This window comes from Phalacrocorax carbo, chromosome 1, assembly GCF_963921805.1.
Source record: "Phalacrocorax carbo chromosome 1, bPhaCar2.1, whole genome shotgun sequence".
NCBI classification, from domain to species: Eukaryota; Metazoa; Chordata; class Aves; order Suliformes; family Phalacrocoracidae; genus Phalacrocorax; species Phalacrocorax carbo.
This window is the reverse complement of record NC_087513.1, coordinates 138,177,129-138,196,421: the sequence shown is the minus strand read 5'-3', so window position 1 is coordinate 138,196,421 and position 19,293 is coordinate 138,177,129. Positions and strand designations below refer to the sequence as shown.

Here is a 19,293-nt window from a genome sequence, read left to right as displayed (position 1 = left end):
AACCTACAGCTGTCCTAATCATAATAGTGTATTTTTAACATATTGAAATTGCCTACCTCATGTCTAAACAGGGTAAGATTTCAAGAACTCTCTTGTATTTTATCTTGTAAAATAAAACTCTGGAGAGATCTTATTAAATCAAATTACATATAAAGTCATTGGTGCATATTTTGCTGCTCACAGTCATGATTTTGTGACTTGCACCATTAAAATAACAAACATAAATAGCTGTTTAGGATGTAGATAGCTATCTACAACTGCTCCTGTGAGAGCCGAAACCATTTTAGTTCATTAGATTTGCAGCTCTCTGGAAAAGTAGTAGTTCTCAAATGCATTTGTCTTCAAACTAACAGTGGTTGTCTACACTTGTATTAGCGGGCAATGGTATAATACCTTGAATTAACTTTAGAGGTACTTCACTGACCAAATGAACTTGAATAATATCTTAGCAACAGCTATCTTCAACTACAGAAGTATTCTTAAATAAGAAGACCACAGACTTCTATGAGGAAAAAAATAATTTTCATTGTATGCTAGTATTATGATATTTTTCCCAGTTATTCTATGTAAAAAATTGTGGGCACAAAATTTCAACAGACTTTTACGCCAGACTGTTCTTACTCTCAGAGAATAATGGACACAAACTTTAGAATAGCATTTTTGCCAATTCAGGTCTAGGTAAACTGAAGTCAAAACAGACACCAAAGGTGTTTGCAATGAGGAGAAAATACATACAAAGGCCCTGTAGTGGATGCTTTATGATTATTTTTTTCTTCTCTATAGCTTCACCTCCCATCCAGGACTACTTCTACAAGCTACTGTCTGTCCTTGGAATGAAAAAAGTGCTTCTTAAATAAAATTAGGATTGTTTATGTTACAAGAAGATGGACTACACTGTACTTTTTTCCATCTTATAAACTGTACTATGAAAGAGGAAAACAATAGAAAAATTACTTCATTAACTACATCATCTTTTATTGTTCTATCAGCTACTACTCTTCAATATACTGATGCAACCTCCAAATAAAATTTCTCCACTACATATCAGATGCAAATACTTGTGCAAACAAAAGGTGATTCTATATTTCAAAGTCTCCCTGCTAAAAAAGTAGCTGGATATTTGCTGTCATCTGCACTTTACAGGCCACCTCAAAAAGCTGTGTCACTAAACACCACAGCCACAAAATAAAGGTGGACACTGGGAGAATCCACTAGAAAAAAAGTTCATCTGAGATATTTAGCAGAATCACACTCGTAAAACTCCTCCACTGAGTTGCTGACAAGCAGAGAAAGGAATTTGCATTTTTAAAAGGTTAACTCAATCCCCTGCATTGATTTAAATGTTTCAGTTAGGTAACACAATTGTTTGACTTCGCACTGCAAAACACAGAAAACCAAAGCTTGCCTGAAACAAGAGAACATTCTGCTAATGTTCAGCTCTGCTAACAATTTGAACAAGTTTATATTTATTTCTTTTTCTCAATATGGCAAAGCTGCTTTCTTATGGAAAATGTATTACCTTCTTAAGAAAGAATGAAAACATAAGGTAACATGACTGTAAAGTATATGTTACGTAATTTAAAACTTAAACTGTTGTTGCATTTTGAATTCTAAAATAATATTAATTTGTAGCATACTTATACTGATTTAAAGAGACCACTACCAACCTTCAGGTAAACCTTAAATTCATAATACCTTATATCCATTTGCAGTGGATTCTATGAACTTGAGAGTGACTCAGAGAGATGTTCCTATAACCTTTGCCTTGATTTAAAATTTGGAAAACTTTTTATTGTATGATTCCTTCTTTTTAGGGTAGACACAAGCCACAGGGAAGCCCTTCAGATTAGATACCAAGGCAGCCTTCATAAATGCATAAAAAAGAAAATTACATCAGGATCACCATGGTACTGGGCAAGACACCCACACTTTCCTTAAAAGGCACTTCAGTTATAATGAGACACATTCTCTGCACCTCTGCTTGTTTGGGGTTTTTTTTTAAGAATGATGAGATTTCATTGCAGAAGTGCAACCCTTAGCAGCATGGCACAGATACAGGAATTATTGCACCACTTCTTGTACCAATGTAGTTATACTGTGGTTTTAATATAACAAAAGCCATTCATTTTTTTTTTATTTTCTTGCAATGGAACAAGTCAATAACAAATCAATCCATTTCCAATTCCATTCATTTCAACAGAAACCAGATCAGTGAATCAGTAATCTCACGTTTTAAATGTAAAGAATAAATTGTCATGTCTTAAAATCACGGGTTAGCACCAGCATTTACATAGTTTACATTATTAAAACAATACAGAACAATGCTACTTGGATTTAATCCCATTTGCAGTGCAATCTTCACAGAATAAAGAATAAATATTTATGTTAAAAAGCCTAAGCTGTTGTAGAAATACATTTTCACAAAGATTAGACAGAAATACTATCTTCACCGTTTTCAGGCAAATTTCCAATGGGTGCATCTTCCATGACGTTTACAGTCAGCACTAGCGTGTGTAATTCCACTTTGACCCACCAAAGCTCCCAAATAATTTTTGCTTCTATCCAGGCACCATGGAAAGACTCTTCCACAGGAGAATCAGTCGAAAATTAGCCCATTTACCCTGTAGGCTTTCAGGGTTTAAGTGCTAGGATAGGACAGGGCATCAGTAGAGCCACTAGGATTTGTATCAAGATTTTTTTTTTTCAAAGAAATTCAGTGTCAGGATAAAAATTAAATATCCAAACTGAATGAAATGTTGAATGTTGGCATACCTCAGTGCTGTTGGAGGAAGGTTTTAGAATGACTGACATTTTGATTTTCTTACGACCAAAAATGCGGAAAGAACACAAATGATACACTAGATTTTTGCCAGTATAAATTTTGTTGATAACCACAGAATTATATTGGTTTAACTAAGCTTAATATCCTCAAACATGATTCCTGTGTCCCAAAAGAGTAAATCATTCTGTTTTAATTTTGGATATTTTCTTATAGGTCGAGGTTTCCAAATAAAATATAAGCAGATGCTTCTGAAAACAGGCTAAGATGAAAAGCACTAAATCTACAGACAAGAGACTGAAAGCAACTACGTAACTTAAATGAGAGGGGGAAAAAAAGGGCATACCTTTGAACACTGTTTATGATTCTGGCACCAAGCAAGTGACCCATTGTTCTGAAAAACAAAGGAAAAAATACATTAATATTAATCTTCCTTTAAGACCAGACATCATCACCCTAAAGGTGTAAAAAGAATTCACCTTCCAGTTCTGCTTAAAGAGCAACATTGTGCCACAACATTAGTACTAATCCTGACTCGAACTCCCTTGTGTTGAGTAAAAGCCTCAGACAGGTGTAAAGTAACCATAGAAAAGTTAGGAAAGCATTTCATAAAGCAAGGTTGGTGGAAAACTGACTGAAGTCACCTTTTAGTCCATCTTTGTAGACACTATCTAGAGGTGCTAGGAAGCAAGGGTAACACATTTAAGAAATTGATGGGGATTGGTACTGATTCATGAATGGAAAGCCCATTAACCACATTCCAGTCCCCACTGCCTCTGGTCTTCTCACTGAGCATCACTGAAGAGAGCCTGGCTCTACCCACTTTGCATCCCTGTACAGCTATTTCTATGCATTGATGAGATTCCACCCCGCCCTCACCCTTCTTTTCTACAAGCTAAACGGTCTCAGCTCTATCAGCCTTTCTTTGCAGGACAGATACTCCGGTCTCTTCAACATTTCATGGCTGTTCACTGAACTCTCTCTGGTATGCCCTTGTCTCTCTTACATTGAGGAGACCCAGGACTGGACACAGCACTCCAGCTGTGGCCTCACCAGTGCTCACGAGAGGGAAAGGACCACCTCCCTCATCCTGCTGGCAATACTTTGCCTAGTGCAGACCAGGATGCTATTATCGTTCTTTGCTGCAAGAGCACATTGCTCACTCATCTTCAACTTGGTGTCCAACGGGACCCTCAGGACCTTTCCTGCCAAGCTGCTTTCCAGATGGGTGGCCCCCAGCATACACTCGTGCATGGGGATATTCCTCCCACGTGCGGGACTTCACACTTCCCCTTCCTGAACTTCAGGAGGTTCCTGTCACCCCACTTTGCACCACTCATTGCCACACTCGGGGCTTGGCCATTCAGCTCGTTTTCAGTCCACCTCACTGTCTCCTCATCCAGCCTGCACATCAACAGCTTGTCTCTAAGGATCTTACAGGAGACATGTCAAAGACCTTGCTGAAGTCCAGGCAGACAACATCCACGGCTCTACCCTTCCCTACCACGCCAGTCACTTCATCACAGAACGTTATCAAGTTGGTTAAGCAAGACTTCCCCTTGGTCAAGGCCATGCTCACTACTCCTGATGATTTGCCTGTCCACATTAAGTGCCTGGAAACAGTTTTCCGGATTACCTGCACCTCAGGGGTGGAGGTGAGGCTGACGGGCCTGTAGTTCCCTGGCTCCTCCTTCTTTCCCTTCCTCAAGATAGGAATGACATTTGCTTTCCTCCAGTCTTTCGGCACTTCTCCCAGTGGACATGATTGATCAAAGATTACCCAAATCCAAAAGGGAAGCATACCAGAGATGGAGAAGTGGAGGATTATCTGTCAAGAGCTACACAGGCATTGCCAGAGCGTGCAGAGGTGCAGTTAGAAAAGCAAAAGCCCAGCTTGAATTGAAACTGGCAGTAGGTGTCAAAAATAACAAGGAAGGGTTCTTCAGGTATGTCAACCACAAGCAGAAAAAGAAGGAAAACATAGGCCCACTGTTAAACAGAATAGGAGAATTAATCACCAACGATGCTGAAAACGCAGAAGTCCTCAACACTTTCTTCACCTCTGTCTTTACAAACACTGTAGGGTCACAGGCTTTGAGAACAAAATTCCCGGTTGATCCAAACACTGACCCACCATCAGTGAAGGAAGAGTTAGTATGTGAATTATTGCAAGAGCTTGACCCCTACAAATCAATGGGCCCTGACGCCATCCACCCGAGGGTGTTGAGAGAGATGGCTGACATCATTGCAAGGCCGCTCTCCGTAATCTTTGAGAAGTCATGGAGAACGGGGGATGTCCCAGAGGACTGGAGGAAGGCAAATGTTACCCCTATCTACAAGAAGGGCTCGAGGGAGGATCCAGGTGACTATAGGCCCAGCAGCCTTACTTCAATCCCTGGGGAAGTTATGGAACGAATCCTCCTGGGGGCCATCACAAGTCAATTGAAGCATGTGATTGGGAAAAGCCAATATGGCTTCACTAAGGGCAGATCGTGCTTGACAAACCTGGTGGCCTTCTACAACAAAGCGACTTGCCTGGTTGACATGGAGTGGGTGGTGGACGTTGTCTACCTGGACTTCTCCAAGGCCTTTGATACGGCCCCCCATGGCGTCCTCCTAGAGAAATTAATGCGTTGTGGCCTAGACAAGTGGTCTGTGCAGCGGGTGGGGAACTGGCTGACAGGCCGCACCCAAAGGGTGGTGGCAAATAGCTCTTTTTACCAAGTGGCACAAGTGGCACAAGTAGAGTCCCCCAGGGATCGATATTGGGCCCAATGTTATTCAATATCTTTGTAAGTGATCTGGATAACGTGATCAAGTGTAGCCTGATGAAGTTTGCTGATGACACCAAATTGAGTGGGGAAGTAGACACTCCAGAAGGGAGAGCTGCTCTGCAGGAAGGTCTAGATAGGCTGGAAGAGTGGGCCAACAGAACCTTATGAAGCTAAACAGGGACAAGTGTAAGATCATGCACCTGGGAAAACATAATACGGGAGTGCAGCACAGACTGGGATCCACCTGGCTGGAGAGCAGATCTGTGGAAAGGGACCTGGGGGTCCTGGTGGACAGAAAGCTCAACATGAGCGAACAGTGTGCTGCTGTGGCCAAGAAGGCCAACAGGATGCTGGGTTGCATCAAAAAGGGCATCGCCAGCAGAGATAAAGAAGTCATTATCCCGCTCTACTCAGCGCTTGTCAGGCCACACCTGGAGGACTGTGTACAGTTCTGGTCCCCGCTATACAAAAAGGAGGTGGACAGGCTGGAAGGGGTCCAGAGAAGGGCCACCAAGATGATCAGAGGACTGGGAAGCCTGCCATACGAGGACAGGCTGGGAGAGCTGGGTTTGTTCAGCCGTGAGAAAAGGAGGCTCAGAGGGGATCTCATCACCATGTGCCAGTACTTAAGGGGTAGCTACAAAGAAGACGGAGACTCCCTTTTTACAAGGAGTCCCATGGAGAGGACAAGGGGGAACGGACACAAGTTGCTCTTGGGGAGACTCTGATTGGACATGAGAGGGAGATTTTTCACAGTGAGGACAGTCACCCATTGGAATAATCTCCCCAGGGAAGGGGTTGACTCAGCCACATTGGACACCTTCAGGAGTCATCTGGACAGGGTGCTGGGCCACCTTGTCTAGACTGCGCTCTTCCCAGAAAGGTTGGACTACATGATCCCTGAGGTCCCTTCCAACCTGTGATTCAGTGATTCTGTGAGGAGTTGTCTTGCAACGACAGCTGCCAGCAACCTCAGTACTCATGGGTGCATCCCATTAGGGGCCGTGGACTTGTTCATGTCCAGTTTGGTTACATGTTCCTTGACCCGATCCTCTTCCAACAAGGCTATGTCTTCCTTGCTCCAACCATTCTGCCTGCTCTCTGGCACCTGGCTTTCCTGAAGGTTGGTCATGCTAATAAACTCTGAGGCAAAGGCGGCCATCAGTACCTCAGCCTCTTCCATGCCTTCTGTAACCAGGTCCCCTGCCTCGTTGGCCAATGAGCTGCCCGAGTCTTCTTTTTGTCTCCCACGTTCTTACAGAAGCCCTTCTTGTTGTCTTTGTCGTCCCCAGATCGATTCAATTCCATTTGGGCTTTAGCTTTCCTAACTTCATCCCTGGATGCTTGGACAATGCTTTCATATCCCTCCCACTTTACCCATCTTTGCTTCCACCCTCTCTATGGTATGTAGTTCTTCTTGTGCTTGAGTATTGCTAGGAGCTCCTTATTCATCCACACAGGCCTCCTGGCATTTTTGCCCAACTTGCTATTCATTGGGATGGACTGCTCTTGAGCTTGGAGGAGGTGATCCTTGAATATTAACCAGCTTTCCTGGGGCCCGCCTTTCCTCCAAGGCCTTATCCCACAGGACTCTTCCAAGCAGAACTTCTGAGAAGCCAAAGGCTGCCCTCCTGAATTTGTTCCAGTAATATTTCCAGCTATTACAGAAGCTTGGCCCCTACACAAAAATATAGCAGAAAGGACCAGAACCCGTTTTTATCCAAGATTCTGTACACCAGAAGAAGCTGGAAGCACAACAAGTAAAATGACAGAAACAGTATGGATTTTGACTCGCAAGTTCCCGTCAGATTGTTTGTGGGGGCTAAAGCCTTCATATAGCAAAGAATATAAATGTGCTTTTAAACTAAACGTGTTATTGTAACAATGTCAACAGGATATTGTTCCTACTCTTGCTTTAAGCTAAGCACACTCTTCTATGCACTAATGGGCCAACTGAATTAAAAAAGAAACAAAACCAGAATGCCACCAAAACAAAACAAAATCCAGATCTACCTCAGGATGAGTAGTTGAAAAAAAAATTGGTTTGATCAGTCATCTAGCTGGGTACATTTCCTTTCTGTACTTAAAGAGATGAGCACAGCTCATTAAGAAGGTTCTGTAAAAATATGAATGACAAGTCACTTCCAAGGGCAGTTCAGAATCACCTTCCAAATTTTTCTTAGGCCTCTGCTAGGAGGAAAGACAAAAAAAAGAGGATAAGATAATTAGGCTACAAACTTGTGTGTTTCAGCCACACAAGATAAATCACTGCCGCCTTTGAGCATTAAGCAAATTTTGAATCTGATACAATGCAAAGACATGTCATTAACAGATTTGGATTAGGCACTCTGGGAAATTCAGGAACTGAAACTAAAGCATTGAACTTGCATGTTACTCTTGTACCTTAAGAACCAAACTAATGCAAATTATACTTATGCTTTCCCCTCAGCTTTTAATCTGAACTTCAGAAACTTTTATATATGCTTTTTTTTCTTCATATGAGCTGTAATGCTAAAAATTTCTACTTCTGCATTACCTAAGGAGCTCTGGGGATGATAAATGTAAAGATATATCCACTCCTATCAGCTTGTAAGCTTATTTAGGAGCAATTTAAGAATTTTAGTTCCTACAATTTAATTTCAATATTTTAGGAACATTTATTTTGTCGTATCTCCCCAGCAGGTTACAATGCAATCATTATTTGACTTTACAATACATTTTTATCTGCTGTTACTGTAGAATTTTGCTAAACCTGAGATTTGCTAGCATAAGAATAGCTACCTATGAGCAACATGTCAGGTCCAACCCCTTCCAAAAGAGAGAGCCATAAATAGAAGAAATAAAACTTTAGAACAGCTGTAAATAACATATGCTAGTGGGAATACTTTAGTATTACCCTCAATGCTATGTGAGGATTTATTATTTCCATTTACAGATCTAGCCAGCAGTAACTTTAAAACAATATTTTATGTGCTACTTTCAATTTATTCCCCCTTTCTTCTTCATATAAAATGTGACAGAGGTAGCTGATTCAAATAACACATTAGTGGCAGCTCATCACTTTGTTTCAGTTATGCTGCTGCTTTCCACTGAACTAGAAAAAGCACTCCTGCTTTTGAATTTTACCTGTTACTTGAGACAATAACGCCATATATGTCCAGATGTGTGGCTTTCCTACTTCATGATTTTATTGTCTACAAATGTTTTCATTTTTTCTACTGAAAACTACTACCACTTGAATTAAAAAGTATTGTTTAGCAAAACATAAAAGTATTGTTTAGCAACTTCAACTTTGTACAAACTAACATAATGTGAATGAACTTTCATTGTACAAGGTGAAAGCAAATCCTGCAGGCTTCTTTTGAACAATGGGGTATCGGAAGAACAGGAATGCTAAATGGACTCTCACTTCCTCCACTCTGCATCTTAGCAAATGGTTAATCTAAGTAACACAAATGTTCAGCTGTGATTTTTTTCTGCTTTTAATGTAGTGCACCTGGCTGAAACTGTAATTTCAAACTATCAGAAATTTGTGTTTTATCTGTAGCATTTTACATGCTCTGAGATTACATCCTCAGTTCCCTCACATCCATTTTTCTTCAAACCCAACCCTGATCTGACATGCCAATGAGAGGTCTTTGTCTTTAGTGGTGGCTTAACTCTTATGTGAAGAAATGGCCTCAAGGAAGAGTTAAATACCACTATTTCTGTCAATCTATAAGCCTTCCACTAGTGTACCTTCAGGGCAACCTTAAAGTATCTTCATCTATATGTTGAAGAGAAGAAGAAACCGCTCAATGGGGCAAACTCCAAATATTCTATCTTCCCAGCACTGACATGTCATATGAAAGGTGTCCAGCAGACAAGACTAAAACAGTCTCTAACGTCACATAGTAGATGGAGACAACAGTAACTCAGGCCACTGCCTGAGCCCCAAACACTTTCCGTGGCCAGAAAGGAAACTGTAGACAAACAGAACCAGACCTTCAAAACCAGGACTGTTTGACACATATAAGGCCAGAGTTTACAAAAGCAAAGGGGAGGAGGGAATCAGACATACTATAAGATTTATCATTGTAATTTTTCCTGAAAATACAAGCCACAAGCATTTTCAATTAAGCTGATAAACTGACATCCCTAATCAGTCTTACTAGGCTTCATTTCAGCAAGTATATGTGCACCTTGCTTTCCTCTGTAAACCATAAATGCCCTTGGGACTAAACAGTTAAGACAGAAACATCTGTGTTCTCTGCCCTCTTCTGCCTTGAAAAAAGAAAAGTTGTGCAGCATCACTTGCAAGAAAAAAAAATGCACGTAGAGAGGCAATGAAGAATCAATCTTCATCTATCTACAGTGTGCCCCAGGGAAAAAGAAAAAGAAAACAATCTTCACAAGCAAGTAAAAACTGGCCTTTCATTGGAGCAATGGGGAAAAAAAAAGTTTCCTTCATTTGCATCTCTGTCCATAATTGTGTTAGGAGATACAACCCTTCTTTTGAAATGCCAGAGATGAGCTGTGAAAACTGAACTAGGCATTTAATCTACTACAATACCTGTATACCTATTATCCATTTTGGAAGTCTTTTCTCCCCTGTCCAATCTTCAATTCACTTTTGAGTGAAACCACTACCTCTCAGAAGTGGCCTCTCCTGACAATCTCACTGATTCTTTCAAAATGACAAAAAAAGCATAGAAATAAGCCCTTCAAATAACAGTACCCACTGATGTGAAACAGAGCATTTGAATACACAATACACATTTGAATATACTGCTGCTGCAGTGATGAATTTAAAGACACATGTTCCCAACATTTTCCTTAACCTTTCAAAAATCTCAATGGCGTGAAATTATATGTAATGGTAAAATTTAATTTATACTGTGCATGACACACATTTCCTGACTGCATGCTCACTAAAACAGAAATTAATATAGGGACTTATCTATCACAGTTCTGTGTATGCCAAGGCCCAACTCTGAAGTGTGGAATTAAGGTGCAGAATGGAATCAACAAGTTGAAACTAGGCTTTCCAGTTTCCAAATACCAAAGTATGCACCTAGGAATGCATTCCAGAAAAGCCCGTACACTTAGTGCGGAGGGATACCAAACTCAGCAGATAGGAAATACCAAAGAAAAAATTATTTCCCAAAGCCTTTCTCTTGAGATTAAACACAAACTTGTAGTAGATGTATGGTCAGGGGAACCACAGTCCCACCTCTCCTGGGTTCTGATATTTAGTTATCCTTTTCCATATAAATAACCAGAATACATTTTTCTTTTAAAATATGGCAGAATAATGAAAAAGGATACCCTTTTATAGAACAGCTTAAACACTTGCCTCAGAAGTCATTCACCAAGCTAGAGCAAATTTAAGCCCTTATGCATTTTGAAATTACTCTTAGCAGCAGGCTAGAGCGGACTGAAACCTGGCCAGAAAGACTGAATCACTCTGTAGAAATCAATAGGAGATACATGGAGTTAGAGACAGTGAATGAGCAAGGTCATAAGGCCCAACGACAAGGTCTACCCCTGGGAAACAAGACTGCTCCTTCAAGGACAATTTCTGCAAATATATTTTTAGCATCTTCACTTCTACAGGCAAGTTTGAAGACCATCCACTACAGAAGACATGGATAGAAGAGGTCAGTATGAGATTAAACCATCCATGAAATACAACAGAATCCCAGAAATATTCTTGTTCTTCTATCCAGGGGATACAAGAAGGACATACAAACAATTGAAAAAACATACATTTTGTTCATTTTATAAAGTTTTTTATTTCACTGAAAATTATGTCTTAAAGAAATAATTCATTAGTAGGGGATTTCTGTTGCCTTATAATGGTTCTAATAAGGAATTAAAATGAATAAAGCATCAACAAATCATAAATTGAATGTTATTGAGCAGGACCATTTCTAATACTTAGATAAATAAGAACGGTGCTTGCATGTATAGCAGCAGTTTCCATTATAAACATTTGATTGGGATACTTTATACCATCCTGATAGAAAATGATCCGACCTTGGTTAGTCACACTTTCATCAACTCTAATCTATATTAAACCACGTGACAACCCAAATTACTGCTAGGAAGTTCCAGCTAATGCAAAACATTGTCATATACTGCAGAAGAAGCAAGTCCACCCAGTAGGTGCCCCTGGATCCTAGTCTCCACAGTTGCTGGCACCTGGATACGAGCCCCCAAGAACACAGCCCCACTACTGCCGCTGGTACAGCCCACCTCACACACACTGACAAAGCAGACTGGGAGTCCAGGAGCCAACCCCCTGTGGCTGGGGGTGTTACTCCAGTCCCCAGTAGCCAAGGGCCCTGTGGTCTTACCCTTAGAGACACACAGTGACACACCCAGAGCTGGTCAGGACTCCCCTGGTCCTGCAGTAGCCAACCTGCTGTCCTCTCACCCCTGGATGCACACACTTATATCCAGCTCCCAGGCCACCTCACCTACCCATGGGCTTGTCCAGCTGGCTCTTCACTGGTGCTCACACACACCCCCACACTCGGTCCAGCTGCTGGCACCACAGACACAGAGGCCCGTGACCCACAGTCACACGCCAGGAGCTGGCACTTGGTTTCACTCGGTCAGGTCCCTCCAGCTGCTGGCTCTCAGCACACAGACCCTCTGGCCCACAGTCCCAGCCCAGCCACTGGCACCCAGACCGCTGCTGCCACCACAGACACATGGGCCTCTGCCCCAGGGTCTGACTCTGGTTGCTGGCACTCAAGCCCCCATACGCACACGTGCATGTGCACACACACAGAACATATGTCATTCAGCTAGGAAAAGAGTTAGAAGTGGAATTTAATAAGATAGGACAGACTGCACTGATCAGGAGCATAGCCAGACAAGCGTGTCACTTATTTACATGCATCCAGCCCTTTTTATCCCTTTATTTCCCCATAGTAAGTCCTGCGTGATCCCAAAATGCTCTTCCTCTGCACCCCATAACGTATCCCATGCCCCAGGCAGCATCTCCACTTAGTCCAAAGGGGATCTGGCTTTTATTCACCTTGATGGGTCATACGGCCGGACAGTGGGGCTCAGGTTCTCCTGGGACAGGCTGTCCCTGCCTCCAAGTTCTTATTCTGTGCTCCCCTGGCCTTGTGGGGATAGGCCTCTGATGAGCTGATGGCTCCTGTGGTGGGCCTGGGAACAGCCAGGCAGGGTGTGATTTGGGAGCCCCCGCTTGCCATTGCCTCTCTGGGCCCTTTCGTGGGTCTGCAGACAAGCTTTTATCATACAACCTAACAGTTCACGCCTAAATATTTAATACCAGTCATAGAAAACTGCAACAAATTCCATATAGTCCAATGTCATGTATCCAAGGGTGGCAAAAAATGGTTACTAAAGCAAAAGCATAAGAACTGGATGAGCCACTAAGGGCTTATTCCATAGTCTTTGTCTTTCTTGTTATTCTTCTCTGTAATTTTCCTACTGCTCCTATACTTTTTTTTTTTTTTTTGAGATGGAAGGACAGCAACAGCATGCAACCTTCAAAATGGATCATGGCATAATTTATATGGCATCATATCATCTCCAATTTTTTTTCACTGTTGCTTTTCAAAAATCTATAACTTTCAGTTTATAGTTTTGATTCATCCAGAGAAGTGAGAATTTTCACCTTTGTCACGTTTCAATATTGTGTGTGCAGGTGTCAGGGCCCTAAAGACATAAGTAGGCCTTAGCAGCCCTGACCTGCCTCACCTGGGGTCTCCACCATCACCACCTGCCCATGGGCCCAGAAGTCCCACTGCAGCCCAGCTGGGACTGTCAGTTCTTCCGTGAGTGTCATGGTTTCACATCAGCCAGCAACTAAGCACCACACAGCCGCTCACTCATTCCCCTTACAGTGGGATGGGGGAGAGAATCAGAAGGGTGAAAGTGAGAAAACTCGTGGGTTGAAATAAAGACAGTTTAATAGGTAAAGGAAAAGCTGCACGCACAAGCAAAGCAAAACAAGGAATTCATTCACCACTTCCCATGGGCAGGCAGGTGCTCAGCCATGTCCAGGAAAACAGGGCTCCATCACACATAACAGCTGCTTGGGGAGACAAACGCCATCACTCCAAATGTCTCCCCTTCCTTCTTCTTCCCCCAGCTTTATATGCTGAGCATGATGCCATAAGGTGTAGGATATCCCTTTGGTGAGTTGGGGTCATCTGTCCCAGTCATGTCCCCTCCCAACTCCTTGTACACCCCCAGCCCACTCGCTGGTGGGGTGGGGTTAGAAGCAGGAAGGGTCTTGGCTCTGTGTAAGCACTGCTCGGCAGTAATGAAAACATGCCTGTGTTATCAACACTGTTTTCAGCACAAATCCAACACACAGCCCCATACTAGCTTCTGTAATGAAAACTAACTCTATCCCAGCCAAACACAGCACAATGAGCTATGATGTAGCTGTGCCTGCCTCTAGCCCTGCCTCCTGGATGGACTCTCCTCAGCTATGCTGTAGGCTGCTCATCTCCTGGGTGTACCCTGTAGCTTGTCTCTGGCCCTGTCTCATAGCTGGACGTGGGATACTTGCTGAGGCCTCATGTCTAGCCCTGCCTCTGGCCCTGTCTCCTTTTAGAACAGAATAGACTATTTTAGTTGGAAGCAACCTACAACAATCATCTAGTCCAACTGGCTGACCACTCTAACTTTTGGTCAGCCTTAAAATGTATTAAGGTCACTGTCCAAATGCCTCTTAAGCACTGACAGGCTTGGGGCATCAGTCACCTCTCTAGGAAGCCTGTTCCAGTGTTTGATCAACCTCTTGGAAAAGAAATGCTTCCTCATGTCAAGTCTAAACCTCCCCTGGCACAGCTTTGAACCATTCCCACGTGCCCTATCACCAGCTACCAGGGAGAAGAGATCAGCACCTCCCTCTCCTCTTCCCCTCCTCAGGAAGCTGTAGGGAGCCATGAAGTCACCCCTCAGCACCCTTTCCTCCCAACCAGACATGCCCAAAGTCCTCAGCCGCTCCTCACAGGACATGCCTCCCAGCCCTTTCGCCAGCCTTGTTGCCCTCCTCTGGATGCATTCAAGGACCTTGGCATCCTTCTTAAATGGTGGGGCCCAGAACTGCACACAACACTCAAGGTGAGGCTGCACCAACGCTGAATGCAGGGGGATAATCACCTCTTTTGACTGGCTGGTTACGCTGTGTGTGATGCGCCCCAGGACGTGGTTTGCCCTCTTGGCTGCCGGGGCACACCGCTGACTCGTACTGAGCCGGCTGTCAGCCAGCACCCCCAGATCCCTTTCTGCAGGGCTGCTCTCCAGTCACTCCTCTCCCAGTTTATACTTCTTCCCAGTGTGACTCCATCCTAGGTGCAGAATCCTGCATTTGGGCTTGTTAAACTTCATCCCATTAATCACTGACCGGTGCTCCAATTGATCTAGATCCCTCCGCAAGGCCTCCTGTCCCTCAAGAGAGTCAACAGCACCTCCCAGCTTGGTATCATCGTCGAACTTGCTAATGGCACATTCAACTCCTGCATCCAGATTGTTGATAGATATATGGAACAGAACTGGCCCTAGCACTGAACCCTGAGGAACACCACTGGTGACCAGGTGCCAGGCAGATGTAGCCCCATTCACTACACCCCTCTGAGCCCTGCTATTCAGCCAGTTCTTCACCCAGTGCAGCATGAACCTGCTCATCCCACAGCTGTCCCTGACCATGACTCATCGCTTGCCATTTTGGGGCTGTTGATGACCCTGTTACCAGCACCCAGCTCTGCCTGCCCTGTGGTGCTGCTCCCCTCAGAGAATCCACAGCCTGTGGTAGGGTGACCCTTGGCTGCCCGTTCCCCATCCCCTGAGAGCAGCCAGTCCTCACTGAGCCTGATAGTAGGAAATTGTGTTTTGGGGTCCATAACATCATCTTCATTTTTTCCTGATGTATCAGGAATGTCCCTAGATTTTGCTCTAGTTAACCAAAGCACAAAGCAAAATTTCAACAACAGAACCAAATAAACCAGGCAAAACAATGAAACATAAAAACTACCAAACAGAAAAAAATCACTGCATAGGACTCTGACATGAGAAAAGTAAGGGAACAAACAGTACTTAGCAGATTATATATGATTATCAGACACTTGGATAACTTTATGATGAGTCTGTTATATAAAAAGTGATCTAGAAATACAATGTTAATCTTAACTAGGCACATACATTTCCTCTGCCATCTCACAAGTACATACAACCATTTTTATAAAAAAAAATAAATAACTTGAGCAATAGTATTCTGAATAGGAAGCTAAGGGAAGAACACGTTTTGGAACATACACCTGGAGTTCTTCTGTTACTGTAACTAGCTACTGTGATCCCTCATAGCTAAATCAAATGTACACCCTCCTTAGCAGAAGCCATTTCTGTATCACAGATGTTTAAACTGTAGAAAAATAAATGTTGGTTACTGGTTAACCCAAAGTAATTAAGTTAAAGAGGTGACTGGATGGAAGAAATAATTATAAAACTATCAGCCTAAGGATTCATCTGGTGACATAACTGCAGTTTGTAAATATCAACCAAAATTAAATTTCATGGGTAACAGCTTGACTAACACTGCAGTCTAATTTTAAACATCTGGATTTAACACCAGGAAATACATATCACAATAATTTTTAGAAAGTCTTAGTCAGGTTTTCTTTTGCATTTACACTAATGCTGCCATCACCTGTAAAGTGCTAACTCCTATCTCAATGATATATTGTGTCCTCCTGTAGATGAATGGGTACAAATAGGATAGTATTTGCCTCAATGTTGCACTGATATTTTCTGAACAGTTCATGCAAAGTCATCTTCAACCTTTGTTTCTATTAGAGACTGTTTTCATTAGAGTTTACAGTGAAATATTTAAAAGCCCCAATTTTACGTGCACCAAAATGAAAATGGAAAAAAATCATTAAGATCAGTGTAATTACAAAATAAATTAAATACAATCAGCAACAATCACCTAAATTGTGAAACACAACTGTATTTGTTCTCTGGTTCATCATCTCTCTCATCATTACTAGGTTCCTAGAAAGACAGTCATCGAAATCCAAATATCATTACCAATGAAACAACAACAGATCAGTAGTTTTGAAAATACGGGCTGTATTGCTTGGATTAAATTTGCATCTCAAGTATGGAACACCTTTTCTCTTTTTACAGCAGTGTCTTCTCAAATAGATAGAACAACTACTAGATAAACACAAGCTGTAAAAACAAGCGAGCCACAGGAATCCTCGTGTCTCCACCGCACTTGTGAGTTATGACTGCCTTCTTGTGGTTTCACAGACTTCACTCATACCACTTCTAAGACTGATCTCAACTGAGGTCTTATTCTGCTGAGCAGAAGTTTCTGTCGACCTGTGAAAGAATCCAGATGAAATAAACTTCACTTCACTAAGCAACAGGAGGAACTAAATACACTGACATTAACTAATATGGAATGTCACACTAAGGCACATACTTTGGGCCAAAACCTGCATACTTTTCTTGGGGTTAAGTAATCCAGTTGAAGTGAACAGAAACTAATAGCATTAATATGGGAAGCAAAAGATGGCTTGTCAACTATTTGTTTGTAGGCTCTATTTCAAAATCCTCACCCTTCCAAAATGCCCATGTGCCTTTTTTGTCATGTCATAAAGTAGATTTGCTATACAAATGAAATAACGAGAAAATAAAAGTACATGCCAGCTCACGGAAGTAACAGAAATGTAACCCATTGGGAAATTAACACTGAAAAGAGCATAATACACACTAAAAATATGTTTATTTATGCAAAATACAATATAAATTTAGACATACACGGCCTATTTTAGTCTACTTGAAAGAACACAACTGATTTACCAAAAACCAGTAATATTCCAGGTTTCAGAAATGCGTGCATGTTGCTTTTAATGCTGATTTGACTTTATAACTGAAAATCATAGTCCATATTACTATTTTGCATAATTATAAACATTATTGGTTATTTGGGTGATTCCCAACAGCCTGTGATGTAGTACATTTACCACAGGCTGCATTCACCTGTGCTGCCTACCAGCTGATCATTCCAGAATCAGCTACAAACACCCCAGGGTGTCTCCACACTAGGAAGTCGTATGAACCAGAGGAACACATCTGTTGAACAAAACAACTGATGTTGATGGACTTGATGTCTGCACTACATATATGCCAACTTCCTCTTTCCCTTTTCCTTCAACTAGTTCTAGCCTGGTCCCACAGACATGACGTTCATTAGTCACTAAAGCACATTGGGTCCCCCTGGATCATCTGTTCCAGTTATGTTCATCCAGAAGAAATCCACTGCATGAATTCTGAGACTGGTCCATGATGTGAAACACTCCAAAAGCAAACTCTGATCCACGTTAAAACGCTAATGTGTAGATGCACTTCAGACACTTCTAACATCTCCCACTAACACACAAGGGTAGTATTTCAGTGCTTCCTGCTAGACTAGATTTTCCTCAGAAGCCAGTTTCAGGGCCATTCAGGGCAGCATTGCCTTCTAGACTTGCAAAATGCTTAGGGTTCTAGTATCTCATGTCCTTAAGAAACTAAGCATTAAAAAAAAAAAAAATTAAGAACAACACACCCCAAAACACACCAACTACCACACATTTTTAGATCATCTAAAACGTTCATTATCAATAATCTAGCTCTTAACTGTACGAACACGGGATTCTCTATGCAGGTTGCATTGTCATGGAGTCATTTATGACTACAAAACTGCTAAATGCACTGTACTACACACCAGCCACATGTTTTACTGTATTTTCTCCTGTTCTGTTCCACTGTGTATAGGAGGGACATCATGATCCCTGAGGTCCCTTCCAACCTGTGATTCTGTGATCATTATATACACTACACTTGTATCTTTGGCAAAAGTATGCATACACACCTGGCCTTAAAACTCAGCAGCTCTTCAGTACCCATGTTATTATGCCTCAATATCAGGCACCATCAGATTTTATGCTTAGACTCTTGTACTTAACATACTAATTATTTCCTATATAATTGTGTGAAATTCACATGACAAATTTCTGGAATGTATTTCATTTCCCTTTGGCATGTGTTATTAGTTTACAAGAAACTAAATATTTCAAGTACTAGTAGATGCCATACCCACCACAAGCGGATGGATACATATATTTTCATTTACCTTTAGAAGAGAAACAGATAAATTAATAAATTCTATGCAAGACCTTTCTCAACAGAAAATATTTGTGTCAAATATCCCCTTCCTTATTCCAATTGTCTTGATATATTATGTAAAATTTCTCCTCTGATCTGTAAAAGGCAACAAGCTCAATAAAGATCATTGCCAGTGTAAATACTTTACTTCACTACCCCATGTTCTTTTAATATTGTAAAAGCATGTAGAAGAGTGTGATCTCAGCAGTAAAAAACAGCACAAATAATGATCCTACAGATGAAATATGCATTCTAAAATTTGACTATAATTACACATTGGTAGTTCCACAGACCCATCCATATTTATAAATAAAAGTTTCCTATTAAAAAAAAATCCTAATTTAGAAGAATTATTGAAGTGCATATAAAAGCTCTCAAAAGTAACGTGTCAAAACTAACACAGTTCTTGGAGCTCTAACAGTTGTTTAAAACAGTCTTTGGGGATATTTTCCTTTTTCCATAGAAGACCTGGCTCAGTGAGTGATGTGCACCTCAACAGACCTGGGATTTCCTAGAAACATTTGCAAAAGGGTTCTGTGGTCTTTCAGGAAT

The 19,293-nt window shown here is 41.8% G+C and overlaps 1 protein-coding gene across 2 annotated transcripts in view; it reads right to left on the bottom strand.

Annotated features, from left to right (window-relative positions):
• Positions 1-19,293, bottom strand: part of ANOS1 (anosmin 1) — a 153,310-nt gene that overhangs the window by 119,109 nt on the left and 14,908 nt on the right. For both annotated transcript variants that reach the window (XR_010370377.1, XM_064437236.1), the window contains exon 2: positions 3,126-3,173. Coding sequence is in view for 1 of the 2 variants with exons in the window: in XM_064437236.1 (XP_064293306.1) it covers positions 3,126-3,173 (48 nt within the window). In the remaining variant the exon portion in view is untranslated. The remainder of the gene's footprint in view (positions 1-3,125; positions 3,174-19,293) is intronic.